We start from the raw sequence: 13,918 nt of genomic DNA on the forward strand, positions 1-13,918 counted from the left end.
GCAAGCAAGTGGCTTTAGTCTTGTGTTACAACATGAGAACATGAGTAGGAACTAATTATAAAAACCTAAAGAAATTAGTAAATCTTTTCTTAGAAAAAAGTTATCCTATTTAAGGGTAAAAACTTTAAAAATACACTTTAAATAGTATATGTAGTAGTTAATGTATTTATTTTATAAACAACATTAGGTTATTTTGGGGTTTTTTTTGTTTGTTTGGGGTTTTTTTGGTTTAATTAACCCTGACACAATTTAAAAAATAATTAACATTACCTTATTACAGTGCTCCCTTTTTGATGTTTTAGTAAGAACTGAACTAAACTGATGTGTAAAAAGAGTTTCAAGATTACCACAGATACCTATTCTATAGCAACAGTCCAAATCTGATTTGAAACAAATTTACATCACATGAAAATCCACTAAGTCAAACCTGTTTCACTGAAAATGGATGAACAAAAAGTTAAATTACAATTAACTAATACAATTTAATCCTTTTACTATTATATACTTGGCTCCAGCTTTGACCTTTAGTGTATCAGTTACCAATTTCCTAGCTCAGACACCAGATGGGAAGAGAACAATAGTTATATTATACAAACTCAGTAAAGGAGGAAAGAAAATCTCAGCATGATTAGCTCATTAGTGCATCGCCAATCAAGAGAGTCAACTGATGGGCTCTGAAAGGCTCAGAAGACTTGTAATGAGATCTCTGGGTCAGTTATAGGTTTCCAGTTCAATTCTGAATCAGACCCCTACCAGTCTAAAGGCTGTTATCCTCCAACAGCTGTTACAGGGGTCAGCAAACCCTACACAATGGGTTGGGACTTTTCTGAACCAGGATGTAAAAATAGATGCAGGAGTTACTTTAAGATACTTAGAATTTACGATGATTTTCCAATAAGACATGACAGAACAGAACCAAGCTAATGATGTACGCTATCTTACCTGAGCTAAAAGAACAGCCAGTTTAAGGGATTTTAAGGACCCCAGTAAACTATCAAATTGTTTTGGCAAAATGTCAGAGGAAGCACCAAATATGGATTGCCATTAACTGCTTGATTTTTTTTAATAAGCTGTTTTAGCTTCAATACATTGTTCTATTTAAAGGTTGAAGTGGCTTTTAGTGCAACATACAGCCAAATAAGGTGCTCTAACCCAAAATAAACCTAGCTGGTATAAATTGGAATTACACGCCAAATCTGGCTTCTTTATTGGCAATAAATCTTACATTCATGGCATATCAAGGGTGAGAAAGTTACAAGCTCTTTTACAGCATCTGCCATACTAAGAGACTCTGGGCTCACAGTGCCAAAAGAAACAGTAACCTCACAATTCTACTCAACCCAAACCAGAAGAAAAAAAAACAGGTTTTTGCTCTTAAGATCTAAAATTTGCAGCATTGTGATTCTGGCTTTATTTTCAATCAGACAGATTTCTGTGTGATTTTTGTAAGTTACCTACAAATCACAACTGTTTCCCACATTGCACACTGCTATTCAGTGAGGGTACAACAGGGCACTCAGGATCCCTAACAAACTGGGCACTCAAAGTCAAGGGGATAAGAGAGAGGAGGATTTAGGGGAGAGACATAGATGGTTCAAAAGCTTCTCCTCTGTTCTAGCTTCCCCTACTCATGTTCCTAGAGATCTTCAGGTGTCCTTTTAAAGATTTCACACCCCTCTGTAACAGCTGGAAAAAGTGGCCCAAAAAAAAGTTATAATTGAGTATGCAACCTGTGCTTTAATAACTACATATTGACTTAAATCTCAAAACTAGTTTATTATTCACTATAACTCAAAGATTACATTTGTTTCACTCTCAAAAATATTTTTAAGAGATTGGATTGTTTAGTGTCTCTGCTTCACACTAGAAAACTCTACAAAACTGTTGCTACTTTCCTTTTAAAATTCTGCTTCAGTATTCAAAATAAAGCAGTAATTAAAAAGCAAATGATATGTGCTGCCACTTCACTGCACAGCTCTTCCCTCACCACTAATTGGATTCATGTCTTAATCCACCATGAAACAAACAGCCTCAGAAATGTGAAACTGTACACCAAGCAGCCAAACTCTGCATAAACGATATTTATTAGTATGAGTAAAATTAATCTTACTTTACAGAATCATGCATCGTCTTGCAGATATGTAGAAGAGCATTGAGTATAACAGGATCCTTTGTAGACTCCTGCTGATGCCTACAAATTGTTTTAGAAAAAGTGATGAGAAATCCTGCTCCGTCAAAATGAGAAACAATGAATAGAATAACATTGATGTGACCCATAATTCCAATCATCAGCATTGTATGACACTACAGAAGCTTTATATTCATTTTTTTAACCAACAGAACTCCAAAGACCACATGGTTAATAGACGCACAATTCCAACAAATGCCAGTCAAGAAATATTATCATAATGCATGGAGCTTTACTGCCAAGCCACAGAATCTGACTCCTTAAGGGACACAGCAAGCTAAACATGTGATACATTGAGGCAATCTAAGAACATCAGAACAAAGCAATCCTATATCTAACAAGAAGTCATATAGTTTCTCAGCTACTGAGGGACACACGGGAAGGATGAATGTCATGTTTAGGTACAGAGGCACATATGCAGTGGAGCACCACTAAGGTGATTAAAGGGCTGCAGCATCTCTCATATGAGCAAAGGCCAAGAGAGCTGGGACTGCTTAGCCTAGAGAAGAGAAGGCTGGGAACGGCTTAGCAGTATATATAAATACCTGAAGGGAAGGTGAGAAAGAAAAAATGTTTCAAGGAACCTGTTAATTATTTGAAAAGGACTGTTTGACTTTTACAATATTTGAAGATGAAGCCTCATCTTCTAAGTTTATTTTCAACTGTGGAAATACCCATTTTTCTATATAATGGAGCTTGTAACAAAAGACTGTCTCTCTTCCTCCATTATACCAAGGTAACAGTTCTGTGCTGTCACATCATCTGGAATACAAACTAAATTTCATAAACCAGCTAAGGCAACATAAATTTAAAAAAGCTCAGAGAACAACTATGCTGTTAGTCCACAGCAAGTCAGCATCAATATGATTACTTCAATTCCAGTTTTCTTTCACAAAATTGACACATTTTCATTTTTTTTCCCTATAGCCTGGAACACCTTCACAAGCTAAGTGGCCTATATACTGACTCATTTTCACTAGCAATCTTTCAACACATTCCCCAGACCCTCCAGACTGCATTTAATCTCAATATTCTCCGCTTACTTAATAAAAGATTCCATAATGCACTTGCAAACCTCCACTCTCACACTTTCCTTCTGGAACATATCCAGAAATGGCAGGAATTTCTCCTGAAATTACAAATACATAAACAAGTAACATTAGGTATTTTACTAACAACACACTAAAACAATAAATATTTTGAATAAGTTTTATAATCATAGCTGGTTTAAAGTTATTTTAAGCTTTTTGAAGACAGTAATTCATCTTGAAGGATGAAAGAGTGGAACAAACAGAAAAGCACCGATGGCTGAAAGGTCTATCAATTTACTGATTGCAGAGATCCAGAATAAAACACACAACACAGAACTGTTTGAAACAAATGTTGCAAATTTTTTAAAAGCAATCATATGCTTGAAACAGCTCAAGATCATGAAAAATTCAGACATCTATGTGAACCAAAGGTAGGATATTAAAACCAGTGAAAACAGGCCATATGCCAGCAACCATTTCGCATGTATCCAGGGCAACTTATGAAGATCCAAAACATTCAAATTTTCTTCAAAAATAAGGGTTTAAGTTGTTAAGATACTGATATACTTAGCTTTTGTATCATCTCAAGAATATAGCAAGGCTAAGTTTTTCAGAATTATCTGAGCAATTTGTGAACAAGACTTGACTCCAAACCCACAAGCTCAGTCTTGAATTTAACTCTTCAACTGGTTTTGGTACTTTGACATCTGTTGTCTTTGTTCCTCTTTCCCTACTTCATACACAGCCTCTGACCTCTCTAAGTTTCATTTTGTTTCAATGCCAAACTTAAGCCCTATGACAGAGCATGTTAAGTATATATCATAATATAGAAACAGCTATCAGCAATTACATGAGCACACACATGCAAAAAACCCTTATTTTATCTTTCGCTGATTGTCACTTATGCCATACTAACAAACAAACTTAGAGAATCTAACAGCCTAAGGAAAGAAAAGTATAGAAAATTGGAATTAGAATAATGAATATTTAAGTAGTAAGCAGCAGAGAGCTTCCAAAACGTTTCTCTGCTTACCTACTTGATAATAAGTTCTCTCACTATGTGAGCTTACAAACAATCTAAATATCCAAGTCAGGTAAATTCTCTTGCAGAAACAGTGCAAAACAGTTCTTCTTAAAAATGTATTAAACAGAGCATCACTTACCACTGAAAAAAGCAGGGAGAAGTCATAGATATAGGTAATAACTTTATGAATAATTGACTGCAGCTAAAGTGAAGAAAAAAAAAGAAAAAGGGGGAAAATGATTGTAATACCAGTCAAATTAAAACTACGCACACCAGAGATTATTCTCTAGTTATTCGTAGAAAACTGGAAGACACTTCAAGCATTCAACGTGATTTCTTTCCCCAAAGCAGGATCAACTACAGCTAAGCTGTTCCTAACAGATGTTTTTCCAACATCTCTTCAGAACTCATATGAACAGAGGCTGACCAGCCTGCCCAGGCATTATTTGTTCTTTACTTTTTACAGTTAGGCAGATTTTTCCAATTTATAGTCTGCATGCCCTCCAGCTCTCTAGACTTTAAAAGAACCCAAATAAACAACCAAAAAAAAAGTAAACTAGTTTGTTAAATCTTCTTTTGTAGGCACTTTATCTACCCTCTAAGTAACCACAAAAACCTTCTTCTAGAACCTCTTCAACTAATTCATATCTCACCTACCACCTCAAGAACTGAACACGATAATTCACCAAAGCCTTGACAATGCCAAGCAGAGATGGATTATTTTATGGTTTCCTTTTGTTTAAACAGTTTCCCATGATTGCTAATTTTCTTCAGCAGAACACCACTGTTGATGTAGGAGTTAACTATTGCTGCTTCTAAATACATAAATCATTCTGGTTTAGCATTTCTCTCAACTGAAAGATTGATGCACAGGGAAAAAAGAACAAATCATAGCATTACACTGTTCCAAAAGGCTTCCCAAATTATAGCCAGTGCTTAAAAATAATTATTTTGTGGTAAGAGATGTAAGTAATGTTTAAGAATTAGTTTCACCTAAGAAAATGCACATCAGATTTTTACAGATTTTGCAAAATAAATTCTTTACCTGTGGGTAAGCATCTTCAAATGCTCGATCAGGAGTCATGTGTTTGATAACATCAGCCAAAACTGTATTGACCTCTCGCTTCTGTGTAGTGAAAAATGAGATTACAAAATACAGTAATGAAATCAGCACATATATTGAGTCACTGAAAACCAATTGAATAATTTATTTCCATTTGCAAAAGCATCAGCTTTCTACAGAGTTCTAGTTAAGCCAGGAACTTTAGCCATAGCTCCAGTAAATCTTTACTTAAACTGGTCCATCTGCCACTAAAATAAAAGGATAAGAAATATGCAGTGCTGGGGAGTGGTGAAGACCCCTCCAAAGTTGCATCTTTTGTCCCTATTCATCTTTCATGAAAGGAAATGTATTTTTTCACTCACTACTGAAGTCCTACATATATTGACTAGCAATAGCTTTCCCATTTTTAATACCAAACTGCTAATACAGCCATTTAGCCTGTATTAGAAAACCTTCAAAGGAAACAGTAATTTTCACATACCGTAAAATGTCTGCATGTATACTCCACCCACACTTCAGCACAGTTGATATAATCCTAGAAATACATGTGTCTTATTATTACCAATATTTACAGGGGGTTATGAGAAATACACTTGCAAAAATTACACTTAAAAGAATTAACTCCTGAGGTATGATTCATGCAGACCTAAAGATCTAGCGCTAATGACAAACCTCAAAAGTTGCTTATGTAGAATTATGTTATGTGGAATTAAGTTATACTTCAGTAGAGCTCAGAAAAGTAAGGATCATATGAAGATATTACCTGGTATCATATTTTTTGGCAACTGTGTGTATAAAAAAGGTAAACCATGTCATGCTAAGCATATCCTTACTGAACAACTGGCTACAATTTTGCCCTAAACACAGAATCAGTCGTGAATCAGAATGGACAAGAACTCACCTGTGGGTTTTTCAGCTTTGTTATAACCTTCCAGGCTTCATTTAGTATTTGAAGGCGATCATTTTCAGGAGGATCAGCCAATGCCAAGTTTAATCCCAAGGAGCGAAAGAGGAGATGCTGGAAGTTAATGAGAAATGTTAAATTAAAAGGAGAAGATGCATGTCTGTCCAACACTGCTCTAGCAGGTATGCTGTGCAGAAAGATTTTCTGGATCAAACTACCTTTTATTTAAATGATGTGCAAATTACACAGGCAACTGAGAGTATAAAGAACTCTATCAGACAACGAACAGGAATTGTTATGAATTACATACAAAAAGTTACCTTTGGGAATCCAGATTCATCACATTCCTTAATCATGCCAATGAAGTCCATAGATCTTGCAGCGATAAACTCTGCTCTGAATGCTGACATTACTGAATTCAACAGCAAAGCACTACAATGAACATAACACAAATCAATACACCTCAACACCAACTAAAATTCTGTTGTTGCTTCATTTATATTAATCTGAACTTCTTAGACTAAAAACTGTCCAACTATTCTAAATTTAAAAAAGGGGGATAAGGAAGAAAAAACACCCACAAATCAAGCTGGCACTGATGCAGATTAATAGTGCATAAGCAAAACAAGAAAACATTAAGCCATCAGATACGGAAGGATAACCCAGCCCGTAGAATACTTGTTCCACACAGGTTTTTTTTTTAAGCCATCATTTTACCAAAAGTTTACTAGAAAGATCAAATAAACCAGGAGTAGCTGACACATTTAGAAACTTACTCTCTCTTTTCAACTACAGTTCAGAGTATACTTTGGCAGGGCAAATCTCTATTGCAGTTTTCCTCACTGAATTAAAATATACATGCATTATAAAAGTCAGATTCCTAGCGGCTGCATTGTTAGGATTAAAATAAATCCAGTCATTATCATATAACCAGCAATTACATATTTAGACATCTAAGATTAATCATTCAGACCCATATTTGCATTACTGTCAAGCCAAAGTTACCAATGGATGAGTGAACTCATTGCATTACTGGAAAACTCAGTTTACTGGTACTATTATACAAACATAAGAAATAACATCTAGTATCATTCAAAAGGCAATTCCTTTGGGCAAACTCAGCCATGAGTTAGCACAGAAGCATCTCATAAAATGCTGTGTCCTTCAGTAGTCTGAAACAGACAGCTTGAATACAGGGCAGTTTACCTTGAGGGAAATTCTATGGAGCACTTAAAACAGCTCAGCATCCTCTGTGTTTCTGACCGAGCACTAGCGGTCCCATCGCAATTTGACTGGAATGTGCATTTTATCATTAGACAAGTACTTCCAGTTCACTAGGTATATGCTTTGCAATACAGGGAAGCAGGCTGTCACTTTTCACTTAGATGGTAGTTCATGGAACATACTGAGATTATTTAAAGATTTATATACTGATGCCTCTTGCTTTGTAATATTTTGACAGCCATGAGAAGACATAAAAACACAGAACTCCACTTTAAAAGCAAACAACCGTGCTTTATATATCATCTAAACCAGATTATTCAACTTCCCCATAAAAAAAGACATGTCCCAAAAACATTTCTTTAAAAAAAAAAAATCCTCATTATACTCAACATTTTGTCCTCCTTCAAAGAACAAACAGGCACAAAGCGGAAGCACCTAGCCCATCTTTACAACAAGAAATGCTAAAAGGTGATTTAAAAATAAGTTCCACAAAACAAATCAACACCTGTACAAAATAATTAATAGAGCAGAGCACATTAATTATTTTTACCCATATTATACACTCTGATACAACAGCATCTTCACATCACATTTTTAAAATCACACTTTCCCCACAATCCTTAGCTCAGTCACAGAATGCTAATGCTGGCATTCCTCATCTAAGCGATTAATATATTTCAGTTCCTCAGCCATTGCAGAATTGGACTGTGCAAAGCACATCAGAAAAAAAAATAGGCAGCTGAAAACTTTCACAGAACTCAGCCTACCTAATCAAATAAAATGAACTGAGATTAGCTCATCAGCAGGCCAAATTGCATTCACATAGCTCAGAAAGTACATCCAAAACTTTCAGACCATCTGCCTGAACTACTCACTGAAGGTGATTAGTCTGCTCACAGAATTCTAGGAGACATTTCGGATACTAATTTTAATGTTGAAAAAAGCAGTCGTCTAAATATTACCATCTTCCAAAGGTGTCAGCTGCTTTACAACTTCCCTTGCAAAATGCATGCATGGGCTGGCTGTAGCCAGGGGAGGCAAGGGGGAAGGAAGGGGAAGAAAACAGAAAAATGAAGCACAACCAGAAATCAGAGACATGGCTGATGGAGAACACATTACATGTCCTAAACTTTGGCTTAGGAGCAACCAAGTTAAATTAATTAACTTTTGCTCTACAAGTAACCTACCATATTTTAGAATTAATCTCTGGAAAAAATACATGTTCACAGTGATGATTTAGCAAGTTCTGGGAGAACAAAAGCTATACTATGCATCCAAGGGTTTTCAAAAGGAAAAGAATTTTATATTACAGGGAGTCACGGGTATTCATTACAGACTCATGTCTTCTACATTGTGCAATACTTACTTGTTCCCCAATTTTCTGCATCTCTCCATCATCTCAGTAAGCAGAACCTGGAAGAATTATTTATTAAATTTAGTGAGTAGAGACTCTGCAAATAAATTCAGCTTTAATTACTGTAGTGAAGTCTACTAAAAGCTGTTTTAATTACCTGCCCAATATATTCCAATAATCCTGTCTTATCCTGTATTTACAACGCAAGAAAACAATGGTGTAGTACAACATAAAACACACCTACTGGAATAGGTACAGTGGCATTTTAATCAAAAGCACCATTTTATGGAAGTCAAATTTGCACTCCTTCAGCCATATCATTTCTCAAAGTAATTGCTATTTGCCAGCCAGGTCAATTATCTCTGGCAGGAGAGGTGAAGATTACCAAATCTCCGCCACAGAATGCAGAGCAGACTGAGGCTAAAATAGCCTGTGGACTATGTTAAGCAATTACAAAGCTACAGTCTACACAAATCATTTTTATATCTGTATGACAGAAGAAACTAATGAATTCAGGAAATAAAGATTAAACTAGTTAAAGGACAGCAAGAAACAAACAGGAATACTGCCTATGAATTTACAGTGCTCTAACTTGAGCTTTATGAAAATGAACATTCTTCCTGTATAGAAGACAGAAACAGACAGTTGTATCTAAGCTCTTTATACTCGCTTTCACACTCATGTAAGTACTGACTGAGGGGTTTTTTTAACAGACAAAATTAACTCTTCACTTTAGTTAACACTTTCTTTAGTATCAAGCATTACCACGCTTACTTACTTCAGGAGCACGGTATGCAATACACTGCAAAATCCAGTCTATAGCAGGAGAGTAGAGAGTCAAATACAAAGGAATCTCCACACATTGTACTACCAGCTGATTCTGAACTGTATCCCCATGAATCTGTTGAAATAAAAGACAAAAACATGTTGCTGTGAAAAGGTATTTAATAGGAGCTATGATAAACTGGCCAAAGTTTGTGTATGAATGGAAATGACAACAGACAAGATCACAAAGATACACAGATATTCTGAAGCACTCCTTGTATGCTGCCGAAAAAAATATCAAGCTCATAACACGCTGAATAGAGCGGTTTCAACTTATCAGAATGTTTGTAAAATTTCCCATACTATATCTGGGTACAGGCACTTTCCTAAATCTAAATTTAAGAACTTCAAAGATTTTAAAAAAGTATGCAGTAGTTTGGTAAAGGAGTGTATTTATGTGATTTTGTAAATAAAACCCCTATTTGCTTACTTGTTTAAATGTTAGAAGAAAGTCAAAGAAATTTTTGTTAAGGCTTTCTTTGAGTTGTGGTGCCACTTCCATCCCAACCTGTATTAAAAGAGAGAGACAGATATTTATCTGCATCCATCACCTACTCTTCTCCTTCAACCGTAAGACAAAAATGAATTTTCCGGAGGAATACACCTAGTCACACGTATCAAATCAACAAACAGCACCAAATCACATGCTTTTGACTGATTATTTCCTTGCTTACTATTATAGTCATGTCCACTAATAACTACCCTGAAGTAGTTACAGCCGTGTTTAAAACATAGTTCTAACACCAGCTCCAAGTATCTGTAAGGAGTGAAGAAATCAATGTCTACCCCAGTGCTGCACTGCAACAGCCTATATTCATTGTATGCAGAATGCCTGCAGTGAAGAACGTTTAACAAGTCAGTCAAAGTTTGGAAATTGCTTAAAATCATGTGTATTTATTCCACGGACAGTATGAAGCAAGGATCCCAAAGGAAAATATGAATGTATAGACAGATATAGATAAAATATTGATAAATAATACAAGGCGATGCACAAACACAAGGCCTGTGTGGTAAAGCTGGAACTGCAAAGAAAACTAATCCATACAGGACTGTTTTCAATAGCAGATTTAAAAAAAAAAAAGAAGTGGCATATTATTAAAGAGAAAGATACAGAAGTGAATAAGAAGTTAGTGACAGATCAGGCTTAAAACAACACAAACCAACCAACCCATCTCAACAGCTTAAGGCTCCCCTCTTCAAACCAACCCAGGGGTCTGAGTTTTTGGGATCCCTGAGCATATCGCAAGTCTAGCTGACTTCATCACAAAGCAGGGGTATCCTGCACAGACCCAAGCCAGTGATCTATCACTTTCTTTTATATATCATTTCCTTTCAAACCATGGGGCTAAAGAGAAATACATCACCTTGCTGTGTAAAGATCTGGTTCTTTGATTGCATGCCAGTGTTTATTTCCACATTTTACTACACTGTGGCTTTAGACATCATTTATATCAATACTACAGGTTTCCTATTCCAGAATTTATATTTTTTTAAAAATCCATTTTCATTATCTTCATTCTGAAAGCATTAATATAGTGTCAGTAGCTGGAATACAGAAGATTAAATGCTTCGCATGCCAATAAGTTTTCTTATTTTAAATAAAAGTCAGGATTTTTATTCCAAGAAAATTTTCACTATTTATTTTGTATGATCATCTTTGTCAACAAAAGGGAGCATGGTAAGCTCTTCCTTACTACATAACTGCAATTACTATTGCTAGATTATTAGTCCTAACTGCTCTACCATTATGCATCTCTTTTAGTCGTATAATAGCAGTAAAAGGTGAATTGTGCATACAAACTAAAAAAACCTTCAGAAACCTTGCACTATGTAGTAGGAATGTTTAGGCTATGACAAAAATGCAGGCAATTACTGTATTTCAGGATTCAAATAAACTAAGCAGCTCATCTATCAGCATAAACCAGAGCTTAGCAATTACTTGCAGATGCAGGAATTCATATGGACACCCCTGACTAGTATACCAAAAGCATACTGGACAGTTTATTCAAACATAACAGATATATCAGCACTGAACAAACTCATTGCATTTCATAATGGCAGCTGATTTCATGCAAGTATTACTGATTAGCAGCCCTACCATTTTCCAATTATAGTCGAGATCTTTGCCACTACTTCAAAAACGTATTTCACAAATATTTTTCCACTATTGTTGACTTTTTGAATCATTTTAGGGTCTCTTCTTGGTTAAGTTTATCTTGGCTGAGCTGTTAAGGTAACTGCAGGAGTAGTTGAGGATAAGAACATTGCCACACTGCGCAGTCAGACAAAAATCCACTGTGTGAACACTTTCCCAAGTGGCTACTCTGCCAAGGAGCTTGCCAGCCCTCTGCCTGCCACATACACTCTAGCAGTAGAGGGAGGAAGACAAACATAGGGAAAGTGCATATATTAACTATGCAAAGCAGCGCCTAGCAATCAGACAACAGCATGTAGTCTCAAAGTCCAAACTCTCCTTCCACTTAGGTCCCTAACATTTTGCCCTACCTGAAGATGAAAAACTGGCATAAGCAGCACATAAAATTCTTTTCGCTTATTATAAATACCTAAAGAAAGACTCCCCGTTATTAAAACAGAAGAGAAATATTTTTTTTGGTTTGTTAGAAGGAAGAGATAGGCTGCTGACTACTTCAGATAAAAACAGTAATTAAAAGAAATTTTCCTTTAGTGGCAGAGCTAGCCGCAGTAAATCTTTGATACAGATCTGAAGTGTTAAATGATAGCCTACCCTGCAAAGGTATGCTCTTGCATAGACTGCAACCAGTGGATCTCCAATTCCTCTAATCATAGACGTTAACCGTGGGAGACATTCCGAAATCCCCCTGTTAAGATTTTTCAGAAATGAAAAATAAGATTTAACAACCAATAACAGAATTATATCACCTACAGATATCTTCAGTAGCTGCCTTGAAGACTGACAACTGAGCATGAGTTATAGAAACACCTACCAAACCAGCAGCATATTAGCACAAAATTTTATTGCAGAAGTAAAGTTTTATGTGTATAGTAACACATATTCTATATTAAAATTGCAGTTTTTGCCATTAGGAGTAGAGCAGATAGCCAGGTTGGATGCTTGGCTTGTAAGAGACAAGCACAACTAAAAAACTCCTCCTCCAGTTTGGAGGAACAGCAGAGCTATAGAAGGGCTGTAATTCAGTGTGAAGAAAGCAGCCGCCTAAAGCAGAACTGGCAGAACTCCTTGTATGTCTCATTTTCCCACAGGTCCTTTTTGACAGAGCTGTACTAGTGCCTGGAGATGAGGCCCATCAATTCCAGTAAAAGAACTGCTTTTTAGGGATAATGAAGTTGTCACTATAGTAGCAATTTGGCTTACAATACTCATTTCAAAATATAACTGAAAAAGGACGATTACGTGTGAAAGAACATTTTCAGTTCAGCAACTGACACTGTTTGGCAACATATGAAGCTTATACCAAGACTTCAATAGATAATGGCTCATTGCTCCTAAATTGTTTCTCCAACTCTGTCTCTAGCAATACGACACATCAATATTTTCCTTTCAGTTTTCTATCCTGTCTTTTTGCCACACTCCTCATCTCAACAATCTTGCTTCCCCCTCCACCATCTGAAGTCACTGTTTTTTAATTTGCAAACTCCTGATGTCATAATTATATTTTAAAACTGCAAGCACTATTGCATTTCAAATTGTATCACAGTTCACCTTGAATTTTTCCATGGCATTCTCGCTAAAAACTCCAAAACCTCTCAGTACTGCTTCTTCCCAGATCTACTGAGATCGTATCCACCATTAATCACAAAACTTGCATGCTTTACTCCTTAAATTGGTTTATAAACCTGCCCAATTCACCTCCTTCCCATACTTAACATTTACTCTTACGTTTTGGATAGGAACTTATTGCACTTCAGTATTGCTGCTTCCACGTAACTAAAATGAAGCCAAGTTAAGGAACAAAACTAAGATGCATGCCATTTAAAAACACAAAAACTTATAAACTGAATACATATTGAATGAACTATTTCAAGGCCTTCTGTAACTAATCTCACAACACTTTGTTGATTTTTACAATTTATCTACAAGATTTTGAAACTTTGTTTCAAAAGTTTTCACACATCAACTCTACTTTATCACTGCCACGCTGCTCCTAGCCAGTAATTCAGCATTCATTCACTATGAAACATGACTCAAAATTAAACTCAAAACATACAGCCTGAAACAAAACAAAGTCAGTATAAACATCAGATTGCTGTGGGTTTTACTGAAACAAACATGTTCATTTTTGGAAAAGTCTATGAAAACCTGCA

At 35.9% G+C, this 13,918-nt stretch overlaps 1 protein-coding gene across 5 annotated transcripts in view; it reads right to left on the minus strand.

Moving 5' to 3' along the window:
* Positions 1-13,918, minus strand: part of VPS35L (VPS35 endosomal protein sorting factor like) — a 58,315-nt gene that overhangs the window by 27,296 nt on the left and 17,101 nt on the right. For 3 of the 5 annotated variants that reach the window (XM_074886037.1, XM_074886038.1, XM_074886039.1), the window contains exons 11-22: positions 13,494-13,541; positions 12,360-12,453; positions 10,044-10,121; positions 9,567-9,689; positions 8,801-8,847; positions 6,531-6,642; positions 6,208-6,324; positions 5,788-5,841; positions 5,289-5,369; positions 4,383-4,445; positions 3,232-3,317; positions 2,111-2,191 (exon numbers count right to left, since the gene is read on the minus strand). In XM_074886037.1, coding sequence (XP_074742138.1) covers positions 2,111-2,191; positions 3,232-3,317; positions 4,383-4,445; positions 5,289-5,369; positions 5,788-5,841; positions 6,208-6,324; positions 6,531-6,642; positions 8,801-8,847; positions 9,567-9,689; positions 10,044-10,121; positions 12,360-12,453; positions 13,494-13,541 — 984 coding nt within the window. The remainder of the gene's footprint in view (positions 1-2,110; positions 2,192-3,231; positions 3,318-4,382; positions 4,446-5,288; positions 5,370-5,787; positions 5,842-6,207; positions 6,325-6,530; positions 6,643-8,800; positions 8,848-9,566; positions 9,690-10,043; positions 10,122-12,359; positions 12,454-13,493; positions 13,542-13,918) is intronic. The other 2 variants (XM_074886040.1, XM_074886041.1) reach the window with 2 other exon arrangements.

Source organism: Strix uralensis, chromosome 16 (genome assembly GCF_047716275.1).
Source record: "Strix uralensis isolate ZFMK-TIS-50842 chromosome 16, bStrUra1, whole genome shotgun sequence".
Lineage (NCBI taxonomy): Eukaryota > Metazoa > Chordata > Aves > Strigiformes > Strigidae > Strix > Strix uralensis.